Below are 16624 nucleotides of genomic sequence, written 5' to 3' on the forward strand. Positions count from 1 at the left end.
TTGAGGCAGGACTTCATTAAGGTGGCCAGAGTTGCCTTGAACTTGTTACCTTCCTACCTTCACCCCTGAGCTGACCTTTATTTTCTGTTGGGCTCTTCTTCCTCCTGGAATGTTCCTGCTTCAGAGAGGCTCTGTCCTGACTGGACTTTTAGGACACAGGTGGCTTCTTATCTTCCCTCCCCCCACTTCCTTCCTCCCTACCTCCCTGTATTTTGAAAACAGGCTTCTGCTATGTAGCCCAGGCTAGTCAGACTGGCAGTGAGTCTCCTACCTTGGCCTCCTGAGTGTTGAAATTCCAGGTGGACCCTGTCTCTTCATGTATAAGAGTGACACTATATTTCTCATTCTGCCTGTTCATCACAGGTGCTTGGGGTATGTGGGGTGGGGGCTGGACAAGACTTCCCCTGTTGCTTTCAGGGCCCCTGGCATGTTACTCCTTGAGTTTTCACGTGGGCTTGTTTTCTGTGTTCTGCCTGGCTGCCCAGCTTCCGAGGGCTGACCAGCAGACCTGGTGGTGAGAGAATCAGGAAGATGAGAATCCTCTCAAGTCCTTGTCCCAGCTCCCAGCCTGCAGTCTGGAGTCCCTTAACAAAGCCATCTAGAAAGGGACCTGTGATCTGCAGCAAGAACTGGAGACCCAACCTCATTTGGGTCCAAAAGACCTTCTGCCTCCTGTCTCGTCCTCAGCCCTACACAGCCCCTCGCATGCAGCGTAATGTGGACTTCGCGGATCCTGGGCTTTTCTAGACACAACCTCCTGGCCTCCTAAGATACCCATCCATTTCCAGTTTCCACAGCGTCATTGGCATCTCTCGTGTGCTGTGGTCCCCTCTCCTGTTCTGTTTGCCCTTGTGGACCTTATGCATTTTTAATTCACTTTATGTCGTCTTGGTGAGAGGCTGGGACCAAAACAGACATAAATGAATGTGTTCCGTCTGCCATGTTTGCTGGAAAGTCCCTGATTCTTTAACAATATTTGTCTCATGCCTTCTGCAGTCAAGAGACAGCCTAAGAACTGAAAAGGGGCCAAGGCAAATGGCAGCAAGAGAGGTCTGGGGAGAACTCCAGAGCCACTCCGGCAGGTTGCATTCAGGAGCTAGTGGCTGTTCAGTAAGCATGTTTGTGGCTGTCTATCTGGCTTCCTGCAAAGGCAATACATGCTGCAAAGCAGGGCTCAGAGTTGTGTGAATCTTCTGGGAAGATCTGACCACTTGGGGTGCCATCCCAGGGAAGAGTCTTCTAGCAACATCAGGTTGAACATGTGCCACCCCCTGAGAAGAGAGAGCAGACAGTGATCAGGAGAAGAGACGTCATGAAATGAGTTCTCCTAGCTTCCTTCATAGAGATGGACCACAGGTCTACACATGCGGGTTTTTTGCCTGCATAAGAGTGCCCTGTCTTGACCATAATGAAACCCCAGAGAGCTCCAGAGAGACCAGGTACACACCTGTCCCTGTTCCCTCATGCTCCTTTAATTGGCCATTTCCACCTGCCCTTCCTGACTTCCACACTTCTGATCTATATGAGCCAGGACTACAGTGCATGTCCTATAGACCCTATTGTCCTACAGACTCTATTCCTTCCCCTCCATGGTCAATAGGTGACAATAAGAATGTCCTAAAGACCTCTGGAAGTGACACCTTGGCGAGGCAATCCATGGAACCTCAAAACACAGGTGCCTCCCTGGCCCCGAGAATTAGGCAGTCATCCTTCCTGTTGTACCAGGAGGCCTTTTGTCATCTGAGAAAGCATGAGGAATTCAAGGTACCCTGCTGCTTCTGAAATTCCTCCAGGGTTAAAGTGTCCACCAGTCCTGTCTCCTCTACCCTAGATCAGCTTTCACCCAGGCTGCATTCCTGGCTAACCTCTCTCTCCTCCTCCGCCCTACCCAAGGGATGGCTTCCAGCCTCTGAGTGGCTCACACATGTTCCAGAAGGGTCTTCTCCCAGCTCAGATCCACCAAGCCACCTGCACCTTGTCAGAACTCCATCTGTCGGGAATTTATTACTAATGCATTTCCTAACAGGCTCTATAATAAGATATTAAAGACTGTAGCTGCATCTAGCAAGCATTCCATAAATATTAATAATGCCTTTGGAGATAGCACCTAAGCAGAGATGGTTGTGGGTTTGTCTGAATTTGGTCAAGGGTACAGAATTCATCTAGCCGGGGAGGGGCCCCATGATGGCAAAGAGTGTGAGGTGCGGAGCGCCAGTTCTTTCTCCCACTTGTCTTTCTGTCCTTAAAAAAAAGTGTCTGTCTTTTTTTTTTTTTTTTTTTGAGACAGGGTCTCACATAGCCCAGGCTGGTTTTGAACCTCTGATCCCCTTGCCTCAACCTCCTCGGTGCCTAAATTACTAGTGTGCACCACCACAGTTGATGTTTGCAGTTCTAGGGATCGAGCCCAGGGTTCTGCATGCTGGGCAAGCACTTCTACTAAATGAACTATTTCTCTTAGCCAGATACGTTCTCAGTTCATTTCCTTTGTTGATAACTTTCCCTCCATAGTGTCTCCTTGTGCTCTTGATTTCTGTTCCAACAACTGTACCCTGGCCCTGGCTCCTCCAGGACATTCTTCCCTTCTGATTCCCTTTTTTCCTTTGGGTCCCAGCTGTCCCTTTCCCTGTCCCATCCTACTTTTCTTTGTGTCTGTTTGACTTTCTCTCTCATCATTCTCTCTTCTCTTTATCTCCAACCTTCCACGCATTGTCCCCTCCCCACCCCCGCCTCGCCTCTCTCCCTGGCAGTGTACAACCCCCACCCTGCTCTGTTCCAGTGAGCACCCTAAGCCACCTCCAGAGAAGCCTGGAGTAGAATGTAGCTCAGCCTGCATGGGAGAAGCAAGCCATTCATCATTATTATTAACGAACAAGATCCCGAGCACGGCAGAACTTTCCCAGAGTCTATTCCCTTGTCACCCCAAGGAGTAGCAACAAGATTTATTTGTCTCAGAATTGCACAGGGTGGCCCATTTACAGCCGGCCCATCACAAGTGATGTGGAGCTTAAATAGGGGTCGGAGGAGGCGGAGGCCTGCCCTGCGTGTGACCTATGTGGTATGGCCACTTGCTGAAAGGGACAGCCTGAGGTTCGAAAGGGACAAGGGCTATAGAAGCGTTGTCACTCCGGGTTGACTGTGACAAGTGCGTGATCAGGCTGTTTCTTGCTCATTCTGTCACCTGCCACAGCCGTGTGAATCATTGCAGTGATCTGTGTTGATCTGCACATTCAGAAGGGATAGTCAGTGAGTGAGTGCTGGAGCCTCTGAGTCACGTCCAGCGAGCCCTGGCCGAGCCGTGACCAGGGAGCAGTCGTCAGGTGCTTAGATTTCTATGCTGACTGTGGGCACTGACGGGGAAGAATGCCGGCAGAAGTGGGGGAGCCTGTGGCGTTGTCTGGGAATAAGGAGCCCTAGCACGTTTGAGGCATGTTCTAGAAGTGTCAAATGGGAGCAAAGAGCTAAGACTCATAGAGCAAGAAGGTGTCCATGAGAAACACCTCACAAGTCAGGTCCCACACACAGCAGCCACAGGGGTGTGTGAGGATCAGTGTAGAGAGGACCCAGGGAGCCTCATCTCCCCCTTCCCTAGATGGATAGTCCCCTCACTGCACTTGGGCCTGTCCCAATGCCCATGCCACCCCCCGAGTGGATGGCAAAGATCTTTCCATCCTGTTTCCCTTAGCAAATTGATTTAATTTCTATGACCCTATCTGATTGGCCTATGCAGGTCAGGTGGTTACTCTGGCACCAATCAAATGGATCCTGGGTCTGAAGTTGCTTGGCATATGACCTGGCTTCATCTTTTGAGCAGAGTTGAGGAAGGAGGGTGGATGAGGAGGCCCATTGGCGTCTGTGGGAGGTTGAGAAAAGCCGTATAAGAACCAATGCAGCCACCTGTCAGGAGCCATGGTCAGACCTGGATCACCCGTCACGATCCAGGGCTCACCTAGGGAAGAACATAATACTTCCCTGGGCTCACTTCTCTCATCTTTCAAATGAGAGGCCTGGCCCGGATCATCCTGAAGCCCCTGCATCCAGAATGGTCCATAGTCAGAACTGGCCTTTTGGTTTAGGGACATCCCTGGCCTCAGCTTACCCCTCATCTTAGGCCCAACTCTGTCCTCGTCTTATAGGCTCTGCACCCCCTGCAGGGTCCCTTGGGAATATTTCCCAGTCTTGTTTGTTACAGAAACAAGAAATTAATACATGGACATGTTTAAAAAGAAACACTATGTTTATTTGCCTACAGACACACACACATAGACACACAGACACACGGACCTCCTGTGAGAGTTGGCTTTCTCCTTCTACTGTGTGAGTCCCCGGGAGTCAGACTCAAGTCATCAGGCATGGCAGTGAGTGCCTCTACTCACTGAGTCATCTCTCCATACCAAAGGTGCTTGTCCAAGTTCATGGTGAAGAAATTCGTCCGTAGGCTCTCCTGGGTCTCATCTCCCCATGCCTGGGATGCCATTTCACTGCTAGATCAGCAGTGCTGGGCGGTGATCGTTGGTTGAGTGTTGCTGCATGTCACCATGTCTCCTGTAAGAAGCATGTCCTATTATTCCCACGTCATCTTGTGTAATTCTTTCTCACATCGTCCCCGAGAGGCTGTGCCATTAACAGTTCCATTTTACACACGAGGACCTGGAAATCAAAAGGGGTTAAACAGTTGATACATAAGGTCTCCTGGTAATTTGGGGGTCTGACTCCAGGTTCCTGCTCTGAGCCTCCAGGGTCCACTGTCTACAGGGACCAGATGGGCCTGGCCCCCGAGAATCTGCTTGTGCTGAGAAGGCAGGCCTGTGTAGCCATCTGCGCATCCCTTAGAGCAGCAGCTGGCACTGGAGAGGCTCCAGTGTGTGTGTGCTGATCCTTGGTAGAGCATGCGGCCCGGGATCCGGAATGCGGGAAGTCAGCACTCTTTTCTGCCCAATGTCCGCCCTTCTAAGTTTATGGATGGCTCTTAGCCAGGTCATTTAAAACCTATCCGAAGTTATGCAGAAATCAAATGGGTTTTCACTATGTGAGACATTGTGCCCAAGGTTGGGCACAAATGGGCCTTCTAGTTCCCTTCTCCAGTGTCCTCTGGGCCTCCCTCCTGACTCCAGAGACCCACTGTTCACAGAGCCTAAGAGTTTGTCCTAGACCATGGAGTGTGGACAGGTGAAATGTCCTCATCCCTCTGGGATGGAGCTCAGGTGACGTCTGATGGGGCCGTATTGCTGAGCTGAGCTGAGCTGTATTCTGCACGAGGCCTGCATCTCCAAAACGTATCTGGGCGTGTGTGTGCTTTAGAGGAGAGTGATTAGGGCGTGGAACTGGAGGCTGAGGGAGCATCATGGTGGAGGCTGTCTTAATGGAACCCTGTACCAGGGGAGCTTGATCTTCCAGCCACAGTTTTACAGGTGACTGTGACCATCAGGGTCCAAAGGAAAGAGATCTTCTTAGATAGCTTCAGTGAAGGCTTGTCTGGGAAATGCTCACTTTCAAGGGGTAGTGTATTAGTCACTTTCCAGGGCTGAGACAAAAGACCCAAAGAAATCATTTTAAGAAGGCTGGAGAAACAGCTCCTGAATATGCACAAGGACTGAGTTTGGTTCCCAGAAGCAGCAGCAGCAACAACAACAGCAACAAAATGTAAAAACAAAACTAAAAAAACAAAACAACAACAAAAACAAATGTGGCACATGGCTGTAATCCTGGGGCCAGAGAGGCAGAGGCAGGAGGATCCCCAGGGTTCATGAGTCAACCAGTCAGTCTAGCTGAAACCATCAGCCCCAGGTCCTGTGAGAGCTCTAGTCTTAAAAAAATATAAAGTGACTGAGGAAGGCACCAGTACCAACCTCTGTGCTTCCGTGCACACATGCATACACACCCATACTCATGTGCATGCATGTGAGCATGACCACATGAGCAGACATATGTGCACATGAAGAGAGAGAAGAAAGAAACGGACTTAAAAGAAGGGAAGGTGTATTGGGGTTCACAGCCTAAGAGGTTGCTGCCCACAGCTGCTTGGTTCTATTGCTGTGGGCCTGTAGTGCAAGGGAGCTACTGGGCTGGAGCAGTACAAACGGCTCCATGCAACTAGGAAATAATGCATGAAGGGCAATCCAGGGCCAGTCTATGTGGGGTGTTCTGTGCCAAGGGTACTGGGGATCCACAAATGGTGATTGGGGGAGAGGCGACCCACATCCAGTCTTCTGTTCCCATCATCAGAGTGTTGAGGGATGTCCCGTCAGCCCCATACTTGGTGATCAATGGAGGAGAATTGGCCAGCTCAGGTAGGGCCATAGCAACTCAGTCGCTGGGCTTTCTAGAAGCACTGGTTGTCCCAAAAGAGCCAATGCCGTGGTTGTAGGGCAGCCTTGGTTGTAGAGGTTGAGATCACGTGCTTGGAATCAGCAGCCCTTGAACCCAAGGCCTTGCTTGCTTGCCCATCTCCTCGCTGTGTGGTTTTGGACCAGTTGCCCTCTATGCCCCATGCCAGTGCTGCAGCAAGAAGGTATAACTGGTGGTTTTCACCTTCCCCTCCCTGCAAAGCACCTCCTTCAAGTGTCTTTCCTCCAGTGTGTCCAGACTTTCTACAGTGTAGAGAAATCCATGCGGCCAGCGATGAGCAGACACTGTGGAGACAGGGGTGGACAGGGGCAGGCGGTATAGCAGACGCTCAGAATATAACCACTTAGTGCTGCCGAGATCTGACTGTGTGTCACGGAGCTGTTCACTGACTAGTCTGCATGCCAGGCACCCTCCGAGGCCAATGGAACTGCAGGCTGCAAGGGAGGGTGAGAACTGGCTGAGGCTACAGGCCAGGGTGGTGAGTTACAGGCTGTGGCATATAAATCGGGACAGTATACAACCTTCCCGCGGAAACACCATCCCAGCCTCGTGAGGAAGTGGCCTTCACCCGCCACCCTGAGTCAGAAAGGCACAAGGGCTTACATGAATGGTAGAACAAGAGTTACAGCATCCTGGAATGCTCCTCGGAGGCAGAGCCAGCTAAGTAACCACAGATACTCAGCTGACAGGGTGGCAGGGGAGGCCCCTCCCCTTGGAGACTCCAAGCCCCCCCCCCCATCCAGGTACACACCTCCCACTCTTGCTTGCCCTTGGCAGAGTCCCACAGGAAGGTTCCTAGTCACCCTCCAGGGCAATCTGCTGCAGCTTGGGCAGCCAAGGGGCTCTGGACGAAGGAAGCGGATCCACCAAGAAATGGGTTTGGGGACCTAAAGGCCCCTCTTCCAGGACTCTGGGATAAGCAGGCCGTCTTCGGAGCCCAGTGCTCTTATAGCCACCAGGAGGCCATCAAAAAGGGGAAGAAAGAAATCATGCATTTTACATTCCTCCGAACCCGCTTAGAATGGAAATGACAGGCTGGGTTCGGTTGGCTGCAGGGGCGCGGTTAATGGCCTTTGCTGGCCGGAGGAATGGCGGCTGACTGGAGCAGCTGCTTCCGGTGAAGTGAGACTCAACCTCTTATTTACTTTGCTCTCACTCAGAACACACCAGTGGGCACGCCCATCTTTATTGTCAACGCCACCGATCCTGACCTGGGTGCCGGTGGCAGTGTCCTCTACTCCTTCCAGCCCCCGTCTCAGTTCTTTGCCATCGACAGCGCCCGAGGCATCGTCACCGTGATCAGGGAGCTGGACTATGAGGTCACGCAGGCGTACCAGCTCACGGTCAACGCCACGGTGAGTTACCGCCCTGGGCCGCCAGTGCCTCCCATCTGTGTCTTCTCATCTAGAAGGAAACAGGGTATTCCAAGGAGACTTGATTTAGCTCCATGCCTCTTGAAGATTTACAGTAAAGAATCTGGTGATGGTGGCGATAGTAAACAGGTGGTGTCACCGTGTCCCTGGCATTGTCCTTGGAGCCCAAAGAGACTTTCCATTAACCTTCAAACATCCCCACCTCATGAGTATGGTTGATATGCCCATCTTACAGATACCAACAAGAAGACTGAGGCAGAGGGGAGATTCCGTGGTTCACCAACATCACCCATGAACACAATTGCTTAGCTTGCATGGGCAACCTCCTTAGGACAGTCAGTGCAGGTGTCTCTGGGAAACAGATCAGGGTTGTCAACACAGATGTGCCCTGACACTACCTAACAAGCAAGCTCAGAGCAGTCCAGACCTCTGACCAAAACCCCATAGTGTGGTAATGCTTCCCCACCAAAGAATGCCCACTGCGCCAAGCCTCCTGCCCAGTCCCAGGGAACTGCAAGATGGGCCAGTTCAGGACAGAGGAGGAGCGTTCAGCCCATTTTGTGGATGACAACATTGAGACTCCCACAGTTGGTTAAGAGAGGGGAAATGGGAATCCAAAGCTTTGTCTGACTTTGGGCTCTGGCTGCCATGCTCCATGGCCAGGAGTCTGAGTTCCCAGCATGCACCTGGGCCTTTGATGCTAGCTATTGTGAGGGGCTGAGGGTTAAGTCAGCCATATCTTAAGCAGGCTCCTAGCCCTGTGTGTCCTCATTCCAGTGACCCCCTGGGAGCACAACTGTCTTTTCAGTGGCCTGCAAAGCTAGAAGTGACCCCCAACACTCTGTTGTCCCTTGGATCTGTTTGCAGAGCTCAGGCTAAGAGCAAAGAAGTCATGGAACCCTTTCTTCCTCCATGGTCCACTGGCCTCACCCATAGCACCAAGTCTTGCCCCCTACTGCTCTAAAGAGGGCATCCAAGCCAGGCTTCCTACTGATGCAGGGAGGGCACCTGCCCCTGGCACTGTGAGCCTTCAGAGGGGACCCTTGGCTTTAACACCATGTGACTGCAGGGTAAACAGCCAACCCCAGACTCCACATGGCAGCTGATATCCCAGTTCCCTGCATCTGTCCTAGGTTGAGTTTTGAAAGATAGAACTTTTCATTCAGTCTTGGCTAAGACTTGAAGAGACTCCTAGAGCCAGGAAAAGCCAGGTTCTTGCCTGATTCTTTGGGAGGTCCCTGCCAAGAATTTCTATTTTCTCTCCTAATTACGTATTAGTTTCCTAGGAAGAAGTCTAAATAAAAAATAAAATAAAACCGACTTGGGAGTGGAGGAGAGTTATAAGTCTGGGGTCCCCTTTTGGGGCACACCCACTAGCAGCATCTGTGCCCCCTCCTCCTTCCCCATCACCCTATCTGGTACCTGCTCCCTTTCCCCGTGAATCTGTCCTGTGGGGTGATCTCTACCCAGCACACAAATGGCTTTGGGATGTAGGTTTAGACCAGAGCATGAACAGGAGTGTGGGTAGCCAGGTCCATCCAGAGGCCAGGCTTGTACTGGGAGGATAAATACAGCGAGATTGCTGGTAATCTACCAACAGTCAGGCCCTGAGCTGGGCCAGGACTTCCTGGATGATATAGCTGCCCACTTAGTCCCTGGACAAGCTGTTACCAGGAGTTCCTGGGGTTGGTGAACAGCCATTGGCTACTGGGCACTTCCCCAACATGGTGGTTCTACATGTGTCTAGCAGAAGAGAAGAGAGCCACAGGTCCCAGGGCCATCCATCCCTCCTTCCCTGTCATAGAATCTAGCACGGCCTATAGAACACAACTACAGAAAGAACAGGATGCAGCCACAAGGGTGGGATAAGGATATCAAGTACCAGGCTGGCTACCTGGTACCGGGTAAAAATCTGGTAGTAGCCAAAACCACAGTATCTCCCACCCGAGAGATCAGTCCTCCCGGGCACTCCCCTTCATGCTATGTGATCTTTCAGGCCCCTGGCTAGGTACTGTGCACCCCACCCCGTACTTGGTGCTTCATGTGTGTGGGTGTGGGTGTATACACATGGCTCTCACCTCTCCCATCCTCGGCAGTTCTCCTCTGCCCTCCTTGAATGTCCCTGGGGTCTTTGAGGAACAACCAGGACAGTCTTTCCCCCCATAGGATCCACAGCGCCATCTGAGGAGGGCAGAGGCCAGTGTGAGGCTTCGTGTAATGTGAGGAATGGCCCAGTGAAACTAAGGCCAAGTTAACTGGATAGAGGCAGTTAGTCCTCAAGTCCCAGCAGAATTCCTTAGCCCAGGGGCCACTGGGGTCATTCCCTGGAGCGGTTTATTTCACAAAAGTGCTATGGACATTTGTCTTGCAAGCTGGAGACTGGCTGATGTGAGGCCCCCAAGTCAAGGTTGTTAAAGGCAGATGTTTCTATATGAAAAGACTTGTGTGTGGGTCCTGGCTACTTCCTTAGCAGTGTGACTGTGGATAAATCCCTGTCTGTCTGTCTGTCTGTCTGTCTCTCTCTCTCTGTGTCTCTCTGTCTCTTTGTCTCTGTGTGTATCCATCTAAAAGCCTAACATGTGACAAAAATACATAAGGCAGGGCACATGAGTGAGTGGGGTGAGGACTAAACGGGCAGACATGACTGTCCTTGTTATCATTGGGTCTTGCTAGCTGGTTACATTGGGATGTTACACAGACCTCGGTCTGCAGAACATTTAGGGTCTTAGAACACAGGCTTTAGTGGGCTTTATAGGATAAGGTTTCTGAGTATAATGGCTTAATTAATATTGCCTGTCCTGTCCCGGGGTCATGCACGGCCTTCCTGACTTCTCTCAGCACTGCTTCAAGGAGGCCCCCAGATGGTACGAGCCCTGGAGCTCCCCCTGCTGGTTTGACTGGAAAAGTTACTGCCTGGCAAATGCATAGCAGAGTCAGAGGAACCTTTCCTGTAGATGAGGGGCCCCATCTTAGTGTCCTCTGTCCTGAGATGGGGGGCCAGTCGCCCTGGATGAACAGGACAACGGAGCTGAGAACAACGCCATTCCTACCCAAGATAGTGGCCCCACCCACCTGGCTTTCAGCCTCAGCCCAAGCCCTGATGTAACACCAGCCGCTATCCAGGATGTCTTGTTTCCATTTTCTTGAACATCTCAGGGATCGCCAAAAAGCCTTAGTGCTTTTGAGACTCCCTGTAGGAGTGTAGAGTTCATGTGTGTATTTGTAAATACAGGGATCACACACCAACACCCTATACATGTATGCATGTGTGTTCACAGTGCCCTTCTAACCCAACACTGTGTCCTCTCACTCTCTTTCTCTCTGTGTCTTCCAAGGATCAAGACAAGACCAGACCCCTGTCTACATTAGCCAACCTGGCCATCATCATTACGGATGTGCAGGACATGGACCCCATCTTCATCAACCTGCCCTACAGCACCAACATCTACGAGCATTCTCCTCCGGTAAGCCCTGCCCGCAGCCCCAGTGCTGTCCTTTCCCTGCCTCTAGTCCCTGTGAGGGACAGTGGAGACCCCAGGCACTTTGTACATTACACTATCTTCCATCTCTCTGGTGCTCCTTGGAAGGTACCGTGGGACAGAGAGCTACGTATGACTGACCATAGGGGAACTGATTCATGAGCAGTGATACCCATGAGCACTCCGGCCTGTGCTGGGGGTAGATGTGGATCTAGGCTCAGCCATACCTCCTTGTTTCTTGGTCATGTTCTCTACTGACCTGCTGCACCCCTTGGCCACAAGCACCACACACAATGACACAGCTTTCTTCTATTGTGAGACTCCTCTCTCTCGAGCCGGATATATTCTTTAGAGCTCATGGAGCCATCTGCCCTTCATAATGTCTCCTCCTTTGGGGACTCTCAAGGTCAGGTTTCAGGGGTGACGTCTGACTTTGTATTTATGTCACAGGCCTATCCTTCTGTTCCTCTGGGACTAAACAACTGTCCCTGATCCAATGAAGGTCTCAGTACACAAATAGGCCATGGTACACTCCACAGGGGCCTGGTTGGGGTCCTGGCTAAAATATGGGTGATTGTCACTGCTGTGGTAGCCACTTCATTCTTCTGCAGACTGGAGGGGAATGCTTGCTGTGGGCTGATGAAGGACAGCGAGGCGCATCCCCAGACAGACGCTTCAATATGCAACTTGGGGGAGTGTTTGTAAAAGGAAAGGAAGGGCTTAGCTCAAAGGAAAAGTGAGGGGGACCCCTGGAGACTGGAGATACTCAGAGCCTTACCCTGCCCCCTGCACTACTCAAAGCCCCAAACATGGGGAGGGGTAGGTATGAACAGAGTTCCTAAGTCAGTGCAGCCAGGGTAGCTGGCCCTGTTTGGGTGCTATGGTTGTTCTAGCTACAGGCATCCTTGGCACCAAAGGTGTGGAGCTGGCGTTTGGTCACTTGCTTTGGGGGCCAGATAGGAATGAAGAGTTGCCAGCAAGATGCTTATCCTCTTGCTGCCATGGGTATCTGGAGCTGCTTGGAGAACAGACGGTATCATCTTAGGCTCCCTACTCCCGTTCTCGGCATCTAGGTAGATCAGGGTGCCATCTTCTGAAGTCCAGGCTGCATATGCTCAGTCCACCCGTATCCAGGGACTTCTCCTTCCTTTCCGCTACCAAACCCAGCATTGCTAGTCCTGCATCTCAGCCTTAGGCCAGACCTGACTGCCATCTTCAGACAAGGCCTGCCACCTGTCTCTAGCTCTGGGCTTCTCAATCTGAGTGTTCAGAGCTTGAAAGCGTCTGCTGCCATGCTTGCCTGGTATCAAGGTCCAGCAGAGGTGGTCTTTGATGGATGTGGTGTAGTGGGATTTGAGAAGCATCTATGGAATGAATGAATGAATGAATGAATGAACGAACTCAGGCTCTGGTCATCTCAGCCCTCTTGTCCTGCCACTCAGCCCACCCTTTTACTTGCTCTCATTACCAACACAGAGACCCCCTGACCTTCAGTTCCCAGCTCCCCTCTCCCTGGCTTGTCTCTCACTCGTCTCAGAATTAGACACCCCTCCCCACTGCAATCCAACTGACTCCTAAGCTACAAAATTTACCGGTCAATCCCATCTCTCCTGTAATGTTCGTATAGGAGCATAGGCTGAGCGATCCAGATCCTGTCTCTGGAACATCGGCTCGGGATACTCTTGGGTCTCCCACACACCCTGTGTCCAGGAGAGGGTGTGGGGAAGACACTTAAAGCCAACTTGATTGGTGCGTGCTGGCACCACATTGGCTGTGTCCCCAGAGGAACCCTGCGAAGCCACACTGCTGTCTACACAGACCCTGGGAAATGGGGCAGGGCAGGGGGTTCCTAAAAGAACCCATTCTCACAGACATCAAACTGGGGTGGCTGATGATTCCTTGTGTCCATTAGCCTGAGACGAGGTATTTAACCCTTGCTTCGTGAGATAGTCATAAGACTGTGTCTTTGACCCAAGCATCTTCTGAGTCCCCGTGGCAATGCCTTCATAGCTTACACAGGCATCTATGTTGGATATCAGAGTTTTCCTCTACCCCTGCGTGCACTCACTTGCTCCTTCAGCCTCAGATCCATCTCCCAGGTATTTATTAGGTGTCCTGTGTGTCAGGTCCTGGGCTAAGTAAGCTATGCCCTTCTTTTCTAGAGGATCCCGTGGAGCAGACCAGATGTGTGTCTTCCTTCATACCCACTGTCCTCAGGCCCCTCTGCCACTTGTCATGTGATTGTCTTCTTTATCTCAGAGATCTTAACATTTCTTTTTGTGGTTGTGTTGCCCGTTGTCTGCCAGTTTGGGGGAGCAAACGCACCCACACTGTGAGGGTATGATAAGTACCTTTCACAAGGGTTGTGGCCCAGTAGAGGAAGACAGACCAAGCAGTGAGCTGGGTTCCAGCCTCTCTGGGCATTGACCAGCTCCATAGCGTTTGCACGGATCTGCTTCTCTTAGTTCTTCCCTGGAAGAGGAATCCCAGCTTTCCCATCCCCTAGAGCCTTTCTCCTCCAAGCCAGTTCCCACATGTTCCAGGCCCGATGTCTCCAGGCTGCTAATCGGTTCCCAAGCCTTGATCTGGATCTCCGTGTCCCTTTAGTGTGATGGGTTGATTTCAACACACTCAATTCCTTCACTGGGCCAGGGCTGGGATGCAGCATGACCTGTTCAATATCCCAGACTGGAGAACCCAGGCATCCCTCATGCCCAGCGCTATCTCTGCTGCTTCCTGGGGCCATGTCAAAGACCCCGCCCCACCCTCCCGGCTCCCCCTCTTTATCTGTGGTTCCCAGCATGTATGCCTCCCTCTATCAGTGTATCGGGCTAGCAAGCTTCATCTAAAGTGTATATATTACCTAATAAAATCCTTCTTATTTGGGATTATTGCATCAAATTTTAATTTCCTCACTCGAACGGCAGCATGTCGGCCTGCCCGTCAGTGAGGGGCCGACAGAAGGTGAAAAGAGCGGATAGACTGCACAAATTACTGCCGGCGATGCCTATCAGCCCTTTGACTGGAATTGACTGGAATTAAGGACTGAGAAATAGGATTTTCTGCCTCAGAATCTGCTGTGGCAGCTCTCGTCGGAAGTCCCCAGCTGTCCCCACCTGCCAGCCCCCACCCCAGTTAACTCCCCTCCCCACACCTCCAAAGCAAACTGCATGTCACCTTTCGAGTCCTTAATCGCAGCAGAGAAATGGGGGCTGGGGTATCCCTGCTAAGCTTGCAGAGAATGAGATTGGTAGTGGTCTCTGAGACCCAGCGCCGGTCCAGTCTGGTCCCGGCTGCAGCCACTTTCCTGGTGACAGGCCACTGGGTAGGTACCTGGTTCCTTCTAGTGAAGTCCCAGCTCATGCCCCACTTCCTGCCCACCAGTCAGAGTCCTGGTCCTCCAATCTCTGCTAGAGCGGGCGTCTTGTTCCAAGTTTAACCTTCCTTTTCCCAGTTACCGACACTCTGCCTACCCATAATGCCTGGTGAGCTTAAGCAAATTCCTAAAAGCTACAGGAATATGTCCTCCTCTGCGGGGGAGGGGTCAGGAGAATCTCCACATACCCATCGTGCCTGGCACAGGGTTGGTACCCAGGAGATGCTCACTTCACTGGCTCTTCCTCATGGGGTACCAGCTGTTCAAATGTAGAGAAAACTCCTTAGCTAGAGAATAGAACTTACTGTGTGCAATGTCGCAGGTCCAAACTAGCTGGCATTGTTTGCAAATGCATGCATAGTCCCAGGCAAGGCACCCAGGGTTGCATTAGGTATTCACAGCAGCTCTCTAGGGCCAAATATATAGTGTCATTTATATTCCCCCGCCCCCCCCCCCCCCTCTCTCTCTCTCTCTCTCTCTCTCTCTCTCTCTCTCTCGTGTGTGTGTGCACACACACTCATATGTGTGAATATACAGATCCATTGCCGGACAGTGGAGCCTCTTATACCCATTTTATAGATGGAAAACCAAGACGTAGGACATCTAGTTACAGGACTCAAACCTTTAACCACCCCGGCTTCTCTTCTTGTCACAAGGAGACAGGACCTAGCAAGCCTGTCACCTGTCGCCTTGCTTCCCAGAAGGTTACCTTCTCCTCCTCACAACCTGAGTGCCTGGGGAAGGGAAGAATCACTCAGCAGGGGTCTTTCTTCAGCCCTCTGGCTGGAGCAGGAGCTCCCACTCACCCTCCTGGTGGTGCCCCCAGGGACTTCGCCTCCCACAGAGCCACAAGCTATAGGCGTGGACTCATCCTCAGGAGGCCCAGCTCTGTGCTGGCACACTACTTCCTCCCCAGTCCTTGTCTTTGGAAATAAGTTGCAGTATATTGAAAATATAATCACTGAGACTCTGAAACAAGAGCCGTGGGCTCCCCAGAGCCCCCATACCTCCTTGTTAATTCCTTCTCATAACGTTTCCAGGCCTTCTGTCTGCACTTGTATTAAAAGCTCAGAGTTTTATTAAAAGTGGATTTATTTACCCAAAAAGAGATGAAACCCCGAACCTGATTGAGAGCCTGGCAGAGCTTGCTCGACAGAGGCTTGGGTTCAACTTTGTCTGGGAGAGGGACCCCTCTTCCTCATGTCCCAAAGAGCCAGTTCTGCTGTGTTCCCCCACCCACCCCCTGATTGCCATCCCAGGCCTGAATGCCCATGCAGATGGCACCCATGGGGCTCTGAAGACCGAGGGGCTTTTGGGTCACAGACGTCTCTGAAAAGACCAGCAAAGCTGCCTTACCCTGTCCCCTTGAACCCAGCCCAACCTACCTGGGATAGGGCAAGGCATCTACCTGTCCCTTAAGTGTATTGTTTAGTAACTCTGCCCTGGAGCTCTAGTGACCTCTGAGCTTAGTTGCCCTGGCAGGTAAGTCCCATGTCCAGTTCAGGAAGTTGAAGCTTCAGGATAGCTGTATTCCCTTAGGACCACCTCTGGGGACAGACCAGACCTCCCCTGATGAATAGTGAGCTCCTAAGTGGGCAGGTCCCCCAAAAGAGCCTTCAGTGGGATGATGGGGGAAGCTGTGTAGGTCCCCCAAGTATAGAGTTGGGCTTCCCTGTGGCCTCCATGTAGCCATGAGTCAGGGGCCCTCCAGGTTCCATGAGAGGAAGCTTGGGAGGGTGAAGTGATCAGTCTACCCTTGGCCCCTGGTCAATCCAGAACACATGGCATCTCCAGGGATGGCTGGCATGTAGGCATTTCCAAGTTCCACAGGAGCCAGTGCTCAGAATAGTTCCTGACACAGAGCAGTGACATTCGGAAATGACATTAGCATTATTATAGCAGAACCCTGCAGCTGCCTCCGTACCTGGTGGACAGGAACATTAGAGCCAGAGCGTTTAAATATGAGGCTGGCTTCCCGTTCACTCACTCCCTGCTCTGGGATCTCCAGGAGTCTCTCGGCTTTCTGCCTCTGTTTCTTCAGCTGCGGAAAA

At 51.8% G+C, this 16624-nt stretch overlaps 1 protein-coding gene across 4 annotated transcripts in view; it reads left to right on the plus strand.

Annotated features, from left to right (window-relative positions):
* The window catches only part of Cdh23 (cadherin related 23), a 326387-nt gene that overhangs the window by 104824 nt on the left and 204939 nt on the right, over window positions 1–16624 (plus strand). For 3 of the 4 annotated variants that reach the window (XM_041655412.1, XM_041655411.1, XM_041655413.1), the window contains exons 6-7: window positions 7506–7700; window positions 11054–11182. In XM_041655412.1, the coding sequence (XP_041511346.1) occupies window positions 7506–7700; window positions 11054–11182 (324 nt within the window). Of the gene's footprint in view, window positions 1–7505; window positions 7701–11053; window positions 11192–16624 lie in introns of all 4 variants that reach the window. The other variant, XM_041655414.1, reaches the window with a different exon arrangement.

Source organism: Microtus oregoni, unplaced genomic scaffold (assembly GCF_018167655.1).
Source record: "Microtus oregoni isolate MIOR12 unplaced genomic scaffold, Mior012 000007F_ref0000211, whole genome shotgun sequence".
In the NCBI taxonomy this organism is placed as follows: Eukaryota; Metazoa; Chordata; class Mammalia; order Rodentia; family Cricetidae; genus Microtus; species Microtus oregoni.